This window comes from Phoxinus phoxinus (genome assembly GCF_949152265.1).
Source record: "Phoxinus phoxinus genome assembly, chromosome: 13".
In the NCBI taxonomy this organism is placed as follows: domain Eukaryota; kingdom Metazoa; phylum Chordata; class Actinopteri; order Cypriniformes; family Leuciscidae; genus Phoxinus; species Phoxinus phoxinus.
Window position 1 is genome coordinate 3,463,408 of NC_136888.1, and position 18,148 is coordinate 3,481,555.

General features: G+C 39.7%; 1 protein-coding gene across 29 annotated transcripts in view; it reads left to right on the forward strand.

Annotated features, from left to right (window-relative positions):
• The first annotated feature begins 5,232 nt into the window (after positions 1 to 5,232).
• Positions 5,233 to 18,148, forward strand: part of ddhd1a (DDHD domain containing 1a) — a 48,809-nt gene continuing 35,893 nt past the window's right edge. For 5 of the 29 annotated variants that reach the window (XR_013800012.1, XR_013800013.1, XR_013800014.1 and 2 more), the window contains exons 1-3: positions 5,334 to 5,648; positions 6,112 to 6,734; positions 10,815 to 10,991. Coding sequence is in view for 8 of the 29 variants with exons in the window: in XM_079633060.1 (XP_079489186.1) it covers positions 6,164 to 6,734; positions 10,815 to 10,991 (748 nt within the window). In the remaining 21 variants the exon portion in view is untranslated. Of the gene's footprint in view, positions 5,649 to 5,899; positions 6,735 to 10,814; positions 10,992 to 18,148 lie in introns of those variants that run through there. The other 24 variants (XR_013800005.1, XR_013800006.1, XR_013800007.1 and 21 more) reach the window with 14 other exon arrangements.

An 18,148-nucleotide genomic window follows, 5' to 3' on the forward strand; every position in this document is an offset into this window, starting at 1 on the left:
CTTGGGCCTTAGGCACGCGGAAGAGGCTTTGGAGAACCCGGAGAACTGCAGTCATTGCCTGATGCTGCCGAAAAAGTTGCGGCTAAAAAAGTAAAGTTGCCGCGACCCAGTGTGTCGAGCTCGGCTTTTCTGACTCCGATGAGGGACACGGTGACGACGACGAAGCGCTACCGGGAGCTTCCCGGGCGTGACTTCTCTTGTCTGGGCTGACCAGCCCAATCCTGCGTTCCCTGGAAAGGACATCTTCGCGGGCAACCTCCCGCTCTACGACTCTGGTGATGGCGACGACGCGGGCCTTCTCGGGGTCTCAGAGGACACGCCATCTGGTGTTCCCCAGGCCAACGCCCCCCGCGGCCTTGCCTCAGTCCATCCTCCTGGAAGTGTGTGAGCGAGCGGCCGCTCGCCTCAACATCGAGTGGGCGGCTCCACAGAGCGCCACCGACAAGGAAAGGGACATTTATGACGAGAAAGTGCTGGGACCCCCTCCCGGTCCAAGGAAACAACTCTTTCCCGTCCTCCCAGCGTGCACGAAGCACATGATGCACTACTGGAGCGACCCGCTCCATCTTAATCACGCTCTTACGGGTCTAGAGGTGAAGGATATGGCGGTCTCTCGGCATGGGCGCTATCGAGTTGCAAAATTTGCTCTCATCAGAAAAGAGGACTTTGGTCCGCTGTGCTTTATTAAATCCAGAGTCAATGCCGCCATCTACCAGGACATTTCCAGAGCACTTCATGCTTCCTTCATTTTCCAGCAGGATTTGCGCCTGCCCACACTGCCAAAAGAACCAGAACCTGGTTCAATGACCATGGTATTACTGTGTAATTAGTGTGTGATTTCATGTAATATTCTAATTTTCTGGGATTTTGATTTTGTGGGTTTCATAAGCAGTAAGCCATAATCATCAAAATTATAACAAATAAAGGCTTGAAATATCTCACTTTGCATGTAATGAGTCTAAATAATATATTAGTTTCACCTGTTAAGTTGAATTCTTGAAATAAATGAACTTTTGATGAAATTCTAATTTTATGACCAGCACCGGTAGACGATTGGCTCATTATAGCAGAATCGAAGGAGAAAGTGTTGCAGGACACCTGCCGTGTGCTCGCGCACATCACATCTCTCGGGTTTAGGGTGAATGTGAACAAGAGCAATTTTACACCCAGTCAGACTGTGATTTTCCTGGGCTTGGAGTTGAACTCAGTCTCCATGCAATACTCTGGGAAGTATTTCCCTAAAACTGCTGTCTTTCAAGACGGCTTTGCTCTTGGCCTTGGCGTCAGCTAAAAGGGTCAGTGAGCTACATGCTCTCTCGGTTCATTTCTCGTACATTATATTCTCTCTTAGTGGATATAAGGTGTCCATTAAGCCTAATCCGGTTTTCATGCCTAAATGCTTCCCTGCGTTCACATCGGAGGTGTTAGAGCTGTCCGCTTTTCACCCTCCACCTTTTTCCTCCACGGAGGATCAGAGACTAAATGCTCTGTGTCCTGTCCGTGCCTTACAGACTTATATGACTTATATGGCAGAGTCCCACACTGCTTTCCGGAAGAGTGACCAGCTCTTTATGTCATGGGCGCCCCCTCACAGAGGGAGTCCCATATCTAAGCAACGCCTCTCACATTGGCTTGTGGATGCTATAACTTTGGCATATGAATCTTAGGGAGTGCAGCCCCCAGGGGACATGCAGAGCTAATTTTTACGAGAGGCTCAGCCGTCTCTTGGGCTTTGTTTAGAGGAGTGTCACTGCAGGACATCTGTTCTGCTGCCAATTGGGCTCCTCCTCATACCTTTGTGCGTTACTACCGGCTGGATGCCACCAGAATCTCGGTAGCACATTCTGTTTTAAGGGTTGGGTCTTCTTAAGCCCTTCCCTGCGACCCCCCTTTTTTCTTTCCGATTACCCATTGGAAATAAAAGAACAAGGGGTAAATGGGCCGGTAGGCCATGCACATTCATGTCACCCAGCATCCATTTACATTCCTTTCTGGGTGTATAAATATATATATATATGCTCTTCCCAGGTGGATCTCTCCACTCGATGTTTCAGAGAACCGGGCTTACGACAGTAACCTGTTATATGTGTTGGTGCACCGTGATATCAGAAACCAACGTAGGTTACTACGCACATGACGACAGGAGGGTGATGGCGGTGTGTAAATCGAGTTACTCTCCCACTTCTGCTAGTTTTACTGAGATATCTTATCCCGTGCGAATTGGCCATTAATATTACAGCCGTCCTGTGGTAAAATTACAATACTCCATCTACCCTTGTAAAGGCGCGTTTGCCGTCCCCAGAGGGTTAATCCCGTCCGAATGGGGCTATAGCCAAGTGTTTTGAAGGTAGTTTTGCTTACCGCGGACTCTACTCTCACTCATCTCTCTCCTTATCCTCCTCACTATTCTCATCTGCCACTGGAGCTGTTGAAGAAAACATATCTGTTATTTTGACACATTTACAGAGTCCCACACTATTTATCTTCACATTCCTTGCGTTTCTTCTCCATTTCTCTCCAGACTATTTTGACAGATACACACTGACACCGCACGCTCGCTCAGAGCCTAGAGGCGGAGGTGTTTAAAGATGTGATTGGGCCAGCCCAGTGTCAATCAAGAACAGAATCAACGGGCCTGATCTACATGTTTCATGGGCCAGTCTGTCAGAAAAAAAAATCCTATACTGACTTTTTTTTACCAATGCATTACACCGGCACAAAGACCCCAGAGCCATCAATTAAGCAAAACAAAACAAAACGATTGGGCCGTTCAGACACACAAAAAAAAGGTACGAGATGTATTGGCCCAGAAAGCACGTCGGCCCACCAGGAAAATGCCCGGTCTGCAAGATGGCCAGTCCACCCCCACTCCTCCCCCATCATGAGTGGACACGCCCCCTACTTCTGATTGGCTTCAAGTTTGTTGTGGCGCTATCCACTTTCAACAGTTTCTCATAAATTGCTTACTGCATCTTTAATTGATGAATGGTCGGCATGAAGTCTAGCCTGGGAAAACCCAGACCACTTCCGGCAAATTTAGATTTGCTCTGCAAGTGGGTCTGGCAAAGAGCCCATTGAAACCCATTTCCAATCCGCCGAAATCGCGGCACCAATCAGAAACGTTTTACACGATGACGACAGAGCAGAGACGGTGACGCAGATTTTGTACATTACAGACATGGATGCCGCCGTGGAACATCACAACATCACTCGTTCGAATCAGCTATCGCGTCTGTTTCAAGCGATTTAAAATTGTCATTTTCGTTAACACAAACAGAGAATTGCTGAGAGTCTCGAGATGTTTCTCAGTCGCTCTGCATACGTCATGTCATTCATCGCTCTGATTGGTTTTAGATCTTTCCGACGTCCGTTGGTGACGCCCCTGTGGAAATGAATTGTCTATGGAGCTTTGCCAGACCCTTACTCAGTTACAACTGAGAGGGTCTGGGTTTTCCCAGGCTACATGAAGTCATAAAGTCGGCATGAAATGGCAGTTGCGACAATCTTTTCTTCCTTATTGTGCCGGATATCTGAGTGAAATTCTTCTGGAACAAGAACAAATGTAGGAATTGATTGGATGGTTGTGGTTTGCCATTGGCTGATCTCATGTGAGTGACAGGATGCCCCGCCCTCGTCATTAGAGAGCAGAAGAGATGCTGCAAGAAGTTACTCTGATTCATGATTACCAGGAACATGAATTTTAAAAAAAAAAGTATGTGCACGGATAATCATTTATAAATACTGTTATAAACTCCCTTAGTCCCTTTAAAAGGTATTGTCAAATTTGGTTTGAATCTAAATTTAGGTTCAAACCCAACCTGTTCATAGGAATCAATAAACACTACCCAAGACAGAACTCATCTACGTTCAGTTGATGTCAGTAGCAAGACAACAGCGCCGTCTTGTGGACCTTTTTCATGTTATTACCTTAGTAAAGAAGGTGAATTCAACCAAAGTGGAGCTATTCTAATAAATTCTGCAAAATTCTATCATTAATGCATTTCCTTGTTCTTCATTATCTGTCTGTAGTCACTTGTAGGATTGTGTAACGCATTTTTGTGGATGCGTTGTTGATCAAATTAAAATGTAGATGGAAATACAAATGGAGAAGTGTTTTCTTGTTATGCACCAAACCTATGTTGGTATAATTAAAGCATCCTGGGTGGCAACCCAAAGGTTTAAGGTTCAAACAATATTTAATTAAAAATCGAATAAATAGCAATTAACCTAAATAACATCAACCCCCACATGATGATACATGTAATATTTCATAATTTTAAATAATTATTGCACATCACAGCCAACATGTAGCCTAGATCTATTTAAAAAAACCTACAGATCTTGAATTTTTTATTCAAAATATATGTTTATAACACATTACATTTTAACCTAATTAATTTTAATTCAAAACAACACATTCTGGCCTACACATGGAGTTACAAAATGGAGAAGTGTTTTCCTGTTGTTCACCAAGTTGGTATTTAAGGATCCTGGATGGCAACCCAAAGGTTTAAACAATAGCCTATTTAATAATAAATAAATAAAATCGAAGAAATAGCAATTAACCTTAATTTTCTGTTGTTGTATTATTTTCAACAAAAAAATCAAATTATACAGTAATCATCATCGTACAACAAAATTGCTTCAGGATGACAGATATCACGTATCTTTAAACAAAATAACAAGTCACAAGAAAAAAATAAAAATAAATTACAAATAAAAATAAATAAAAAAGATTTTTTTCCTTTTTCCTAAATACATACAAGATTCATAAAATGTAGTAAATCTAGTGGGGCCATTACAATGTAAAGAATTTTTCCATAAAGGCTAACAAAATATCATTATTTTTTATTAACTTCAATGACTTCTTTAGCGATTCCATCTCAATTAAGAATAAATTACATTTAGGTATGTTTTTTTCAAATTTCTGTTTAGGGATGTGATATTTGCAATTAACCTTAATAACATCAATCTCTGAGTAGGCTATGACGATGCAATATTTCATAATTGTAAAAATAATTCTTTACTGCACATCACAGCTTGGGTCTATTTAAAAAAAACTACAGGTCTTGATTTTTAGATGCAAAATATATGTTTATAACACATTACATTTGATTTTAACCTAATTAATTTTAATTCAAAACAATCCACTGAACACGTGCAGCCTCCAGCGCGTTCACGAGTACGTGCGCGCTCCGGCAGGTGAACAGTCTTCCTCCTGGTTGGTTGGTTGCCCGGTGTAACAACAACAAGTGCGGGATGCGCTCACACGTGACCGCTCACGCAGTACGCGGGGGCTGTGACGTAAGATCGCACATCCCGCACTTGTCAGTGTGCCAGCAGGTCAGTGTATTCCCCTCCACCCTCAGCATGACTGGAATACTGCACAGGCTTATGTTTCTATTTGTGACACGGACTGATTTATGGATAAACAGAGCGGAAGAGCGTGATTCTGTGAAATGACGCGCTCCGGTTGACGGCAGGTTTGCACGAGCACAATCCGGTACAGCGCAGGAATCAGTGCGGTCCATCAGACCGGTTCTTCATATAGTCCCTAGTCGCTTTAAAACCGCTAAATAGCACGAGTTTAATGTGCGTTTAAACGGGGTAAGTTTACTTTTTACGGTGCTGAGACGTCTTATTGCCAGGTAAGCTAGCCTATATACCAGCTAACACAAAACACATTCTGAGATCGGTTTGCTAACGATCTGAAAACGTCGTTCCCAAACGACAAGGTTTTTAAAACGTGTCCTCGTGTTTATGCGAACGTTCTATTTGATCATGCGAATGCTACATGTGAATGTTATCTGAACGTTCTATTATGACGTGTAAACAATGTTTTGGTGTTAACATTCTGAGAAGCCCTGGTAACTTTGAACGAACGTTCTATTAACGTCACTGGAAGAACGTTTGTTCATAACTCTGAGAGAACCAGCTTAATAGCATGTCATTTAGTTGTTAAATAATAGTGTCAGGTTTTAATACGAGGACATGACCCTGAGGTCAGCTCCGATTGGGACAGCCCCTCCACAAGCACGGAGTTATGAGCAGTGTTACTAAGAAGACGCGGTTTATTAACAATCCTGCCAATAAACTGTCTTTTGGCAATAGAGACTGGAGCGATGACTTCATCAGGCTCTATGATGAATCCATTGGGAGAGGGATGCACACATTGCAGCCAGACAGGAGCACACACACTTCACCACGGGACGGAATGACGCTGAGACTCAACAGTCCTGCTTCGGACATCCTTCCCACGGGCCACCTGGACCTGAGCACAACCTCAGTCGCCAGCTTCTTCCACACCACCACCACCAACACGAGTTACTGCACAAGCCCTGCCTCAGACTACCAGGAAAAGAGCCGCCTGCTCGACATCCGGAAACGGTCCAGCTCCTCCAGACGCCGGTTCGAGGTGGTCACCGAACTGGGACCGGAGGAAGTCAGGTGGTTTTACAAAGAGGACAAAAAGACATGGAAGCCCTTCATGGGACACGACTCTCTCAGGATAGAAGTCATGTACCGCAGCTTCTGCGAGCGAAGCCCGGAAAGGGGTTCAAACCGTGGCGGAGAGGAGCTTCTGGAAGATGATGGTCTGGGAGACCCGTCGCTGGAGACCCGTGGAGACGAGGGACATGACGGTGTGGACGTCAGCGTAGAAGCGGTGTGTGTGAGAGGAGGGCTCTATGAAGTGGATGTGAGGAATAAAGAGTGCTATCCGGTGTACTGGAATCGTAAGTATTGCACGTTGATGGATGCAAGTCACATATATATATTTTTTTTTGGGAGCAATTGTTTTTATTGAGTAGTCCGTTCAATATAAGACAAAATATACCCCCCCCCCCCTGCTAATGAGTGTAAAGGGTAAAAAAAAAAAAACCTAATCAATAGAAAATAGACATAAACACAATTTATTTTACATCAAAAAGAAGAAACAAAGGATTTAACAATGTCAAAAGTTGCAAGTCACGTTTATTTCTGTAACTATACAGTGCAGATTGTTTCAAAGCAGCATTAATGAACCGGTATTGTTAAATGCATCAATTATGAAACCAATTCAATAGCTCTGCAGAAGACTAATAATAGTGTTATTATTATTCAGCTCAATCCGCATCCAATAGTGTCAGTGCAGTTACATCGATACTATTAATGGTCTAATCCCTAGTCCTGACTTTTAGTGTTCATTCGACTGCAAGAGCCAGGAAAATTAATAAATGGTTAAATGACACATAATAAGTAGTTACATGATTAAATGGAGTAATTAAATGACTATAAATAAATCAAACAAAACAAAGAAAATAAACACACACACAGTTTACTATTAAGAATCCTTTGGCTTTAGTTAAATCGATAATATTATTGAATATTAATGGTCTTTAATCCCCAATCCTGACTTTAAGTCCTCATTCGACTAATTCCTGAGTAAAGCACCGGACTGTTTTTCATTTCTTTAATGAATTGGGTTAGAATCAGAGTTTTGTCTGATATACAAAATCAGTTCCCAAATCTGTGTTAACTAAAAGTCTTCTCTCAGCATGAGAAGTTGACGGAGGAAGCCGTGAAAGAAAGCAGAAGAGGAAGTGATGATAAATATAATCAGGGTTTAATGAATAATCTTGATTTGCATACGTTTCAATTCTCAGACTTTGTCTGACCAGCATAAATTCAACAAGTGATATTATCAAAGCAAAAGCAATTTAAAAAAAATCACTTTCACAACATCCTGTGACACTAAAAATCTTAAAATGGAGACATTTTCATATAGAGAAATATCTCATGAAACCACAATAAAATCCACTACAACAGCCAGACAAATAGCCTGAGTAAAATAATACAAATTAATAAATGGTTAAATGACACCTAATAAATGTTACATAATTAAATCGATTCATTAAATGACTATAAATGGACAGAACAAAGAACACACACACACACACACACACACACACACACACACACACACTGCTGTTAAAGGGATAGTTAACTTTGAAATTAAATGTTGGTATGTTTTATCTTACCTGAAGCGCATCCAAGATGTAGGCGTCTTTGTCTCCGCAGTAGTTTCAATTTTGATATTTTTAGGTCAAACCGTTCTTGTCTGTCAGTCATATAATGGACATTGATGAGTCTGCGCAAGCGCCGGAAGTGATCTCTCTCTCTCTCTCTCTCTCTCTCGCGCGCGTGTACGTCACTCATTGTTTACACCAGAGCCTAAGCACAGAACAGAGATTGTAGGACGGTTAATAGAAATGGTACTAGTTTGCGCTTATCCGGGATGTTTAAACCGTGTAAAAAAAATGTAATGCAACGTGGTTGTGTAAAAGAGATAAAAACGATATAAATACTGTTCGTTTCATCACACAAACCGCTTGTTTCGTGTCTTAGGCCATCAATGTGCATTATATGACTGACAGACAAGAACGGTTTGACCTTAAAATATCAAAATTGAAACTACTGCGGAGACAAACCTACATCTTGGATGCACTTCAGGTAAGATAAAACATACCAACATTTAATTTCAAAGTGAACTATTCCTTTAAGAGTCCTTTGGCCCTTCTAGTGTTAGTGAACCCTTCTAAGCTTGAATGCTTGAAAACATTCGCATCATTACCTGCCCTGTCCACTGAATTATTAATATTCGTTGGTGTCGGTGACGCCTGGAGTTTTGTTCACGTCAGGTGTGAAGTAAGATCTCTTTCATTTTTTCTTTGAGAATTCAAAGAATTTTTATTGAAAATTCTCAACATTGCAAACAATGTACGCAAATAAATACAACATACCCATACGAATTCTTCCTTCTGGATGAAGTCGTTTTAAACCACTAACAAAAAAACAAATGATTAATGTAAAAAAACATCATGTTCGTGAGAGTGAAGTAACGTAGTGGACATTTTGTGGAATACTTTAACATAAACTCACAGAAAATAAGGACCTCTTCTGCATAATGATGAACTGTATTCGCATCTCAGTCTGTCTGGTGAGGTGTGTGTGTGTGTTGCCAGTCATTTAGTGTGTAAATCTTTTACAAACATGTACTGAAAAAAAAGTGGTGTATGATTTACTTTAAAAAAAAATGTCTAGGTAGCGAGTAAATTTGACATAATAACAAAGAAATGGCAAGTAACACATTGAATTCATCATGATTTTTTGAAGTAGAAAGACTAAAATAGTATAAGCATGCTCCAATAATCTGTGTTTTATAAAGTCATTATTAAAGGGGTGCGATTATGCCCTTTTACGAAGTCTTGATTTTGTTTTGGGAGTGTACTAGAATGTATTCATGCTTGATTGTTTATTTCTTTATTTGTTTGTCCCCGAAGGACAGCAAGACCAGCATACAAAAAAGACAATTTACAATACATTACAAATTACATAATAAACTACACAAAACAACGACAGGCCCGAACAACTGCCTACCTCCACCTACTCCCCCCGTGCCCGAATTAAACAGAAATAGAAGTAGGAATAAATGAATGTTTGTACCTGTTACTCCTCCTAACAGAGGGACATCTCAACCGAGATCCTCAGGGTAAAAACTGAAACTCGGAAACTAACCCAAAACTAACTCGGATTGGGCTTTTCTAACTACCTGGTGATTAAACGGGATGGTAGGGTCGGGGTGACTCAATTCCTAAAATCTTACTACTAGTATGAACTATTTTTGCCAAAGCAGTCTTTGCCTTCACACTAAGACTGCCATACCAGCATAACACAGCGAATGTTAAAACGGACTCAATATCAGATTTGTAAGACATAGTCATCAAAGATCGATCGACGTTAACCTTGGACAGTCTCCGTAGACCGTATAGACGTTGCTGGCCCTTTTCACTAATCGTCTCCACTTTGACATTAAAATTCAGCTTGTTATCAATCACACATCCCAATTTTATTCACATTATTTTTCACATATTTTACATTACTACAGCTCCTCTCTCCCCAGTTTGGTTAAACGTGTTGTTTTCGATTAAGCCCCTCCTTCCGAAAATACAAAATGTGCTGTGATTGGTTAGCTTTACCGGTGTGATATGATTGGCAGCGCTTAGTGCGTGTTCGGGAAATGTCCCGCCCCTCCATATCCGCAAGCTCTACTCGGATGCAAATATTAAGGATGGCGTCCATTTCAAAACAATTTGAGCCCGATTCAGACCCTGACAATGTTAACAAACAAGAGGATCATGCAGAACGGATTTCAAGCACAGGACGTTTGAGAGTGGAATGATGTTTTTGTAATATTCTTATAGATACAATGTTATCCGCCATGTAATCATGATATTTGTCGGAAAACTAAACTGTGATCTTCCACAAAACCATGGTTAATTTCCCAAAGGAGCGGCGAACCGTCTTACAAAAGCAACAGAAAGCAAGCTGTTCTCCATAAAAAGTGCAGCACACAGATAAACGTTGGGGTTATAATGTTCAGGAACAGTGTTTAAAATTCGCTTTAACCACTGTAAGTTCGTCAGCCTTCGGAAGGACAAACAAATGAGTTTAAGAAACGTTGTGGATAAAACGGTGTCTCTCTGACACGGTCTTCTCTAATGAGCTCAACCAGGCCTTGTCCACGTTTTGTTGTCCAAACAAGCCATTCTTTGTAGTTCTTATGAATCGTGTTAAATCAAATGTCACCCTTTGCATTGAACTTTGAGCTTTGTAACCTTTATGCTCAAACAGCAACATTACACACTAACTAAAGATGAAAAAGTGGCCCCTTTAAAATACAATTTACCCAAGGTTAATGCATGTTTGATTGTTGAATTTTTGTTTTGTTTTGTTCTTCACTGTTCTGTCATTATTTTGTGTCTCCCACCTTGTAGAACAGGATTGCATCCCTGTCATGAGAGGCCAGTGGTTCATTGACGGCACATGGACGCCTGTAGAGGAGGACGAGAGCGAGCTCATAGAGAAGGAACACCTGACATGTTTCCGGGGACAACAGGTACAGGACGCTTTTGAGACTGACGCGCTGGCCCATACTGTGGACAGAAAAGATGGTGAGCGAATGCACTACTAGCACATCATTTGGCTGGAAATTGGTCAATAGAGGTTCATTGTACAGAGAGAGCATTCCTCCTGTGTGTGAGGCTGTGTGTTAGCTTAGAAGTATTTGAAAAGCAAATGAAGAATCCATCAGCAAAAGATTTGTTTGTGACAACGTCACACCTGCCCTTATTGTGGGTGTCTGTTGAAAAATGACTGTTTGTGTGTGACGGTGTGTGTATGTTATAGCGTTCGTGACTGTGAAAGGATCGTCATGCAATTTCTAAAACATGATAACATTTACATCAAAGGCATTTTACACTTTTATTTTATTTATTTATTTATTTATTTACGTTTTCAGTTCGATCCATAAAAACACAACCCCCTTTTCTACTTAATGGTGCCGAAGCCGTCATACACTCTGTGTGTTTCTGAGTGAAATAATGTTAAAAAACTCACACATAAAACACTAGAATGCATAAAACTAGATAGTTAAAAAAACTGTATAATGTTACATTACACTTCAGCGTAAAAAACAATTAAATGAATTACAAATATCATATGGGTGCTATGAATTATGAATTCATTATGCATTTAAATAACTTCTGACTGAAGAAATGCTGAATCAATTTGTTCGAATGTTAAAATGTTCTATAATAATGTCTGTAGTAGTTAAACTTCTGGGTTGAACATTGACAAGATGGCATAGTGCTCCCAATTAAGATCTTTCTTTTTAAAAAATATATATTTACATATAGTAACATTTAGACCGTATGACCGTTTTTTGATGGCCGATGCTGATATCTTAGAGTGGCCGATATAAAGCCGATATTTTTATATATATACTTTTATATTTATTTGAATCTATATTTAATAAATTCTAAATTAATTAGAAAACAAATCTTTAAAATAAACATGCTTATACTTTTTTCCCAAATAAAGTAATTGTTTAAAAATATATGAATACGTGAATAAAAAGGAAGTAAATAAACGGGGCACTCAGTAATCTGGTAATTTCGTGCACACTGGTAATCATATTTTTTCAAATAAAGACAAGGTAACGCTAATTTTACATACAGCACACAGTGAAAACGATATGAATATGACACAGTGGGCAATGTGATATAGCGCAGCGTATTTTAAAATGAAGGATTTATTTATTTTTATTTTTAGATTTAAAGTTTTTCGATCGCGTCCTCTGTTCGCATTCACTCACTTCGCACGGACCGACCGTCACTCGCAGTAACACAGGCTACAAATGCACACTTCACAAGATATCACAGCTGCATTCAATTAAATTGCAAGGTTTGTGAAATTAAATGTTTATTAAATTCAGAGATTTGTTTAAATGATGTAGATGCGCATTTGCTGAATGTTGACGGTAATGAGAAAGTATTTTAGCCTGATTGTTTGCCTTTTCTGTTACAAATAATATAAAAGTAAACGCTGGTGTTCTCAGAGCCGCCCGTCAAAATAAAAGTCCAGAGCGCAGTCAAAATAAAAGTGCCGCTTCCAACACATCGGCCAATCAGAAAAACGTATTGGCCGATGCCGATATTCAAAAAATGCCAAATATCGGCCTTGGCGATATATATCGGTCAACCACTATTTACATTACCGCATTTTCTGGACTAAGTCACTCCAGAATATAAGTCGCATCAGTCAAAAAATGCGTCATGAAGAGGAAAAAAACATATATAAGTCGCATTTATTTCACAAAATCCAAGACCAAGAACAGACATTTAATCTGGAAAGTAAAGTTATTCAGCTGCACAATAGCACACAGAACATATACCTGGGAGGCTGAATTGGTTAAATTAACATTAGCCAGCGAGTCCAACAAGTTACCGGTAAGCAAGTTCACCAAGCTCCCGATCTCACTCCACAACACTGGATACATTGAGTTCTTCCTCGGTGTCGCTTCTGAACAACTCCGCTAACTAGAGCGCCCTCTCGCGGCTGTAGACGGTAATGTTTTCTCTTGGTTCATCTCAGTCAGTATGAATTAATTTTTATATTTAAGTCGCACCTGACTATAAGTCGCAGGACCAGCCAAACTATGAAAAAAATACGGTACATTTATTGTCATTTAGCTTTGAAAAGTGAATGGGAGCAATGATCTAGATAGAGTTAGAAAAAAAAAAGCAGCCCACAATTGAGTGCCCATCATGGTGATGCTAATGAATCGTTGCAAAATAAGTTGAATAGGATAATGGAGTTCAAACACGACTGGGTCTTTAGAGATTTTCAATGAGACAAAAGTCAACTTGAGGATAAAGGAGAATTTGCACAAATGCTCTAGACCAGGGATAGGCAACTCCGGTCCTGGAGGGCCACTGTCCTGCAGAGTTTAGCTTCAGCCCTGATAACAACTCACCTGCCTGTATCTATCTAGTAATCCTGAACACATTGATTGCCTTGTTCAGGTGTGTTTAATTAGGGTTGAAGGTAACCTCTGCAGGACAGTGGCCCTCCAGGACCGGAGTTGCCTTTCCCTGCTCTAGACTGTCAGAGACAGAAGGCCGTGAAGCTGAAGAGAGGATACTGAGAACGTCCTCAAATTACTTTTTTGCAAAAAGAAGAAAATCTGTAAAAGTGCCACTGAGTCATTGTGACATTTTATTTGCACTGTCTTGTAGGGAACTTAAGAGTCCTCACGAGGAGATGAATGTAGGTCATGCACAATTACATCCTATGTGTGTTTAAACATTGAGTCACAAGAATGCCCACTGGAATCTAGCTTTTAAATACAAGTAAAGAACAAGAAAAACTTGCCTATTCTGCTCCATTCAGTCTGTGCAAATCTCTCAGCTGCACTTTTACAGTTTTTGTCCTACCAGGATAGCAGGTTTTATTGAATAAGCTGTAAATCTGATTTTCACCAGTCATCATGGATAGAGATGCACTGAATGATCGGCTGGGGTGACGGCCGATTTTCACGTGATCGGCCATGACCGGCGACCGGCCGGCAGAGGTGGACAAAGTACACAACTTCCTTACTTGAGTAGAAGTACATACACTACTGGTCAAATATTATCCAAGTAAAAGTTGTAAAGACCGATTTTTACTTGGGTAAAAGTACAGAAGTACACTTAAAAAAAAAAAATGTAAGTATAAAAGTAAATGTCAATGCATTGTTTTATTATTGTTGCATGTAATAGTCAATTTACAGTACCTTATGCCTCTGAATATATGCCTGCCGACCCTCATATCAATATCACATTTATTTCTATAACACAGTTCCAGTCGTGGGATTAAATAAGTCACTCAATAACGTCCACAATGGTTTCGGACACACAAATGGCTGTTCCCAGTTGTTTGGCTTTTAGTATGAACATGTTAGGCTTACTGTTAGTGTTATCTATAAGCTGTGCTCCAAAACAATGACAAAATTTGCATTTAGAAGAGCAAACCCAATGTTGAAAATTAAAATCAGGTTGATGTCAGAATCCAATGTCAGATTGACGTTAATCTCCAACGTTGGACAGACGTTGTTTTGTGGTTGAAAATCGGTTGACGCCAGAAACCAACATCAGTCGAGTCCTGACGTCAACCAGACTTTCATTTACAACCAAAATCATCCCTGACGTTACTACTGTCTACTCAAGGCCCTCGACAGAACTGTAGTGGAGTAAAAAGTACGATATTTGTCTTTCAAATGTAGTGAAGTTAAAGTAAAAGTTTCCAGAAAAAATAATACTCAAGTAAAGTACAGATACTCAAAAAGTGTACTTAAGTAAATGTACTTTGTTACTGTCCACCTCTGCCGGCCGGTCAGTCTGACATATGCCGATTTTATGCCGGTCAAATGCACTCGGGCGCCGCATGATTAACCTTTTGAGCGGTACGGTCTCATATATGGACTTTTTATATCTGTGCCCCTGAGAGTACGTGCCACATGTTCAGTGACGGCGCATGACTGCCAGATTCAAACTGTGCTTTCGCGCGTTGGCTGGCGCTGAGTCAGAGTCGGACGCGTTCAGTGCTGTCATACATCACAACTCTGCAGTGTTTTCAACCTCATAATGTTTATTTTAGGTTTCAGACATTTAAATACACATAAGCACGAGTAAAACAATACCTTTGGAGTTTGTAAAATACACACTGATGTCTGTGGAAGCAGCAATAACAATCTATTCAAATATAATTTGCCGACGTGTGTTATTCATATCAGACTAACATAGTTGAAGTAACTATAAAGTTTATTCTATTCTTCTCACAGTTCACCGGCCACTTTCTTGCATTTATTTCAGGAGAAACCGATGAATTCACGTGCTGTAAATCCAACTGACAGGATTGCGGCGCCCATCTCACGTTATAGATCAAGATTATAAAGGTTTTTAAACGTCCAAACACACTCACTTATACGTGTTTGAGAATCGGAGAAAGTCGATGACATGGTAAGCAAGTTTGTGAACATTTGAATAAAAAAGTAAAAGTGACACATCTGTCATACAGTGTTATTGTGTCTGCGGTGTATCACGTGACGGGTCGCCATGGAAACATTAAAGGGAACGTTCTAAAATAACCGTCGCCTTGAAAAAACTCACTCTGGGGGGGTCAGTTAGAATATTTTAAACTTGCGTGTGAAAGGGTTAAAGAAAAAAATTAAATTAAATATTTGTGTGTGCTGTAAAGTGGTTAGAAAAAATTAAATCGGAATCGGCTAAAGTCGGTATCGGCAGCTCAAACTCAATGAGAAATCGGAAATCGGAATCGGCCTAGAAAATTGTAATCGGTGCATCTCTAATCATGGAGTCCCACAGGGTTCTGTACTGGGACCTCTGTTGTTCCCAGTCTAAATCACATCTTTCAGCTGTAGCTTATTTTATTTTCAGTTAGGGGTGGGCGATATGGCAAAAATATCATATCACAATTTTTTCCAGGAAAATCACGATTCACGATTTTATCACGATTCCTTTTCATGTTGGTTTTACTATTTTGCAATTGACTGAGCATCACAGCCAAACTAATGTCCCTATTTTAAAAACAAAGCCTTAGGTAACAAAATATAAAATAAAAAAGAATGGCAGACATTTAGGCCAAAGTGGCGAAGATAAAAAATATTTGTCATTGTCTTTGTTATTAAAAATTAAGAACAAAGATACACATACACAACTTAATATACAAATTAAATAAACAGTGTTTTATTTTTTCAGCTGTAGGTTTATTTAACAGCATTGAAGAAAGTAATTAAATGAACAAATATGAAAATAAAACACAACATCGACTTCACTGTATAAATTTTACATTGATTCTTATTAAAGCTACTATTAAAGTTCTCAGTCAAGAGTGAGTGAGATGCTCTTTGTATTTTGTTGTTTTATTAACAGGGATAGTTCTCCCAAAAATTTTTATTCTCTCAAGCCGCTTTAAACCCGAATAAGTCTCCCTCTTCTGTTGAAAATAAAAGTTATTTGGAGGAATGTGGGTAACCAAACAGTGGATGTACCCCACTGTCTTCCATAATAGTTTTTTCCTATACTATGGTAGTCAATGGGGACCAGCAACCGCCCGGTTAGCCACACTCCTCAAAATATCTTCTTTTGTGTTCAGCACAAGTAATAAATTAATACAGGTTTGGAACAACATTAGAGAGTGAGTAAATAATGACAGAATTTTTATTTTTGGGTAACTGTCCCTTTAAGGACAAGCGGCAGCATGTTTACTATTAGGGCTGCTGTCACTTTAAGATCTGCGCGCAACGAGTCTACACGCATTTGACAAGCAGATTTTTTCTTCATTTTTTCTATTGTTCTTTCACTTTAGACATAACCAACTTTGTTTATGTAAACCTTGTGTGTATTTGACAGTATTAGCGCAATAAGACTCGAAAGATAACTTAGTTCAGTAACGGGCGCTGTTAGACAGGCTTTTTAGTGCATGCGCGTCGGCGGGTGTAACGTTATTGCGCTCAGAAAAGCGCTCGTTAGAACAGCGCATCAGCAGCGAATGACATGTTTAACCGGCAAGGCTTTAAAGCACATGCAAATAATACATTTTTATGAACTACAGTGTCCCGTTCCTCTGCATTTCATGAGGATATACGTCGCGCTGTACAGTATGTTGAGACGGAGGCGCCAGAAATGCAAATTGATAAAATGGACGATCCTACGATATTGTCTTCAAAAGTAGATCGTGGAGAAATTTTAATCGTCCACGATCAAAAATCGTAATATCGCACACCCCTATTTTCATTCCAAACAGCAGTTTCATCTCTCCCAAGTGTCACACTTTTGATCACACATGACACACATTTTCCTGTGGTTCAGTTTTCAAAACCATCAAAGTGTTTACAATCTTCAAAAAGTCAATCTGCCAGAAGCTTACTTATATAATTGACTCTGCATGAGATATGAGAAAGTGTTTTAACATTCAAAGAATTATAATATGCAAAACTTTTTTCATTATATGCCACACGTCTTTCTCTTCAATGCCACACTTCTTGTGTTCGAGACATTAAACACAAGCGGCGCGGCGCGGCGGCGTAACTGGATCGTCACTGCCGCTGCAGGGACTGGAAGCGTTTGTACAGTGGCACAGCTATACATTTGTTTTTAGAAGTTGGTCATTAATAAACTTGGTAGTCTTGAAGTTTAAGATGGGGAGGTGTACAACAATTGCATGTTAATGAAAAAGTATGATAAAGAACAACAAAAACAGCTCTGATCTTGTTTCTTAATCATACTTCGATATGTTTACATAAAAAAAATAAAAAACGTACACTCGGGTTTGATTTTACATAAACTAAAAGAAAGCGTATACGTATATTCTGACTAGTTGTTTTTAAAAAATATAAAACACCATATATTTTCACCCAAACTGAATAAAAACAAGTTTGAATGGGTAAATATTTTCGAGTCTTCATTTTCTTTTCTGACATGGCCTACTCCAGTTCTTGTTAAAACACACTAGAAATGCAAATGCACAACACATCTTTCTCTTATATGCCACACTTCTTGTGTTCGAGACATTATAGTGTAATAAATCTCCTTTTTTAAAATGCAGACTGCTAAAAACTGTTGACCTTCATGACCGGTCAGTGGAGATAAATCTGATCAGAGAGGAATGAGTGCTTGAGTTTAATGAAAATGTAGAGAAAAGCTCCACATTAGTTTGTCTATAAGAAATAAAGGGAGCGAAGGATAATGCATATAATACAGCCTCGCAG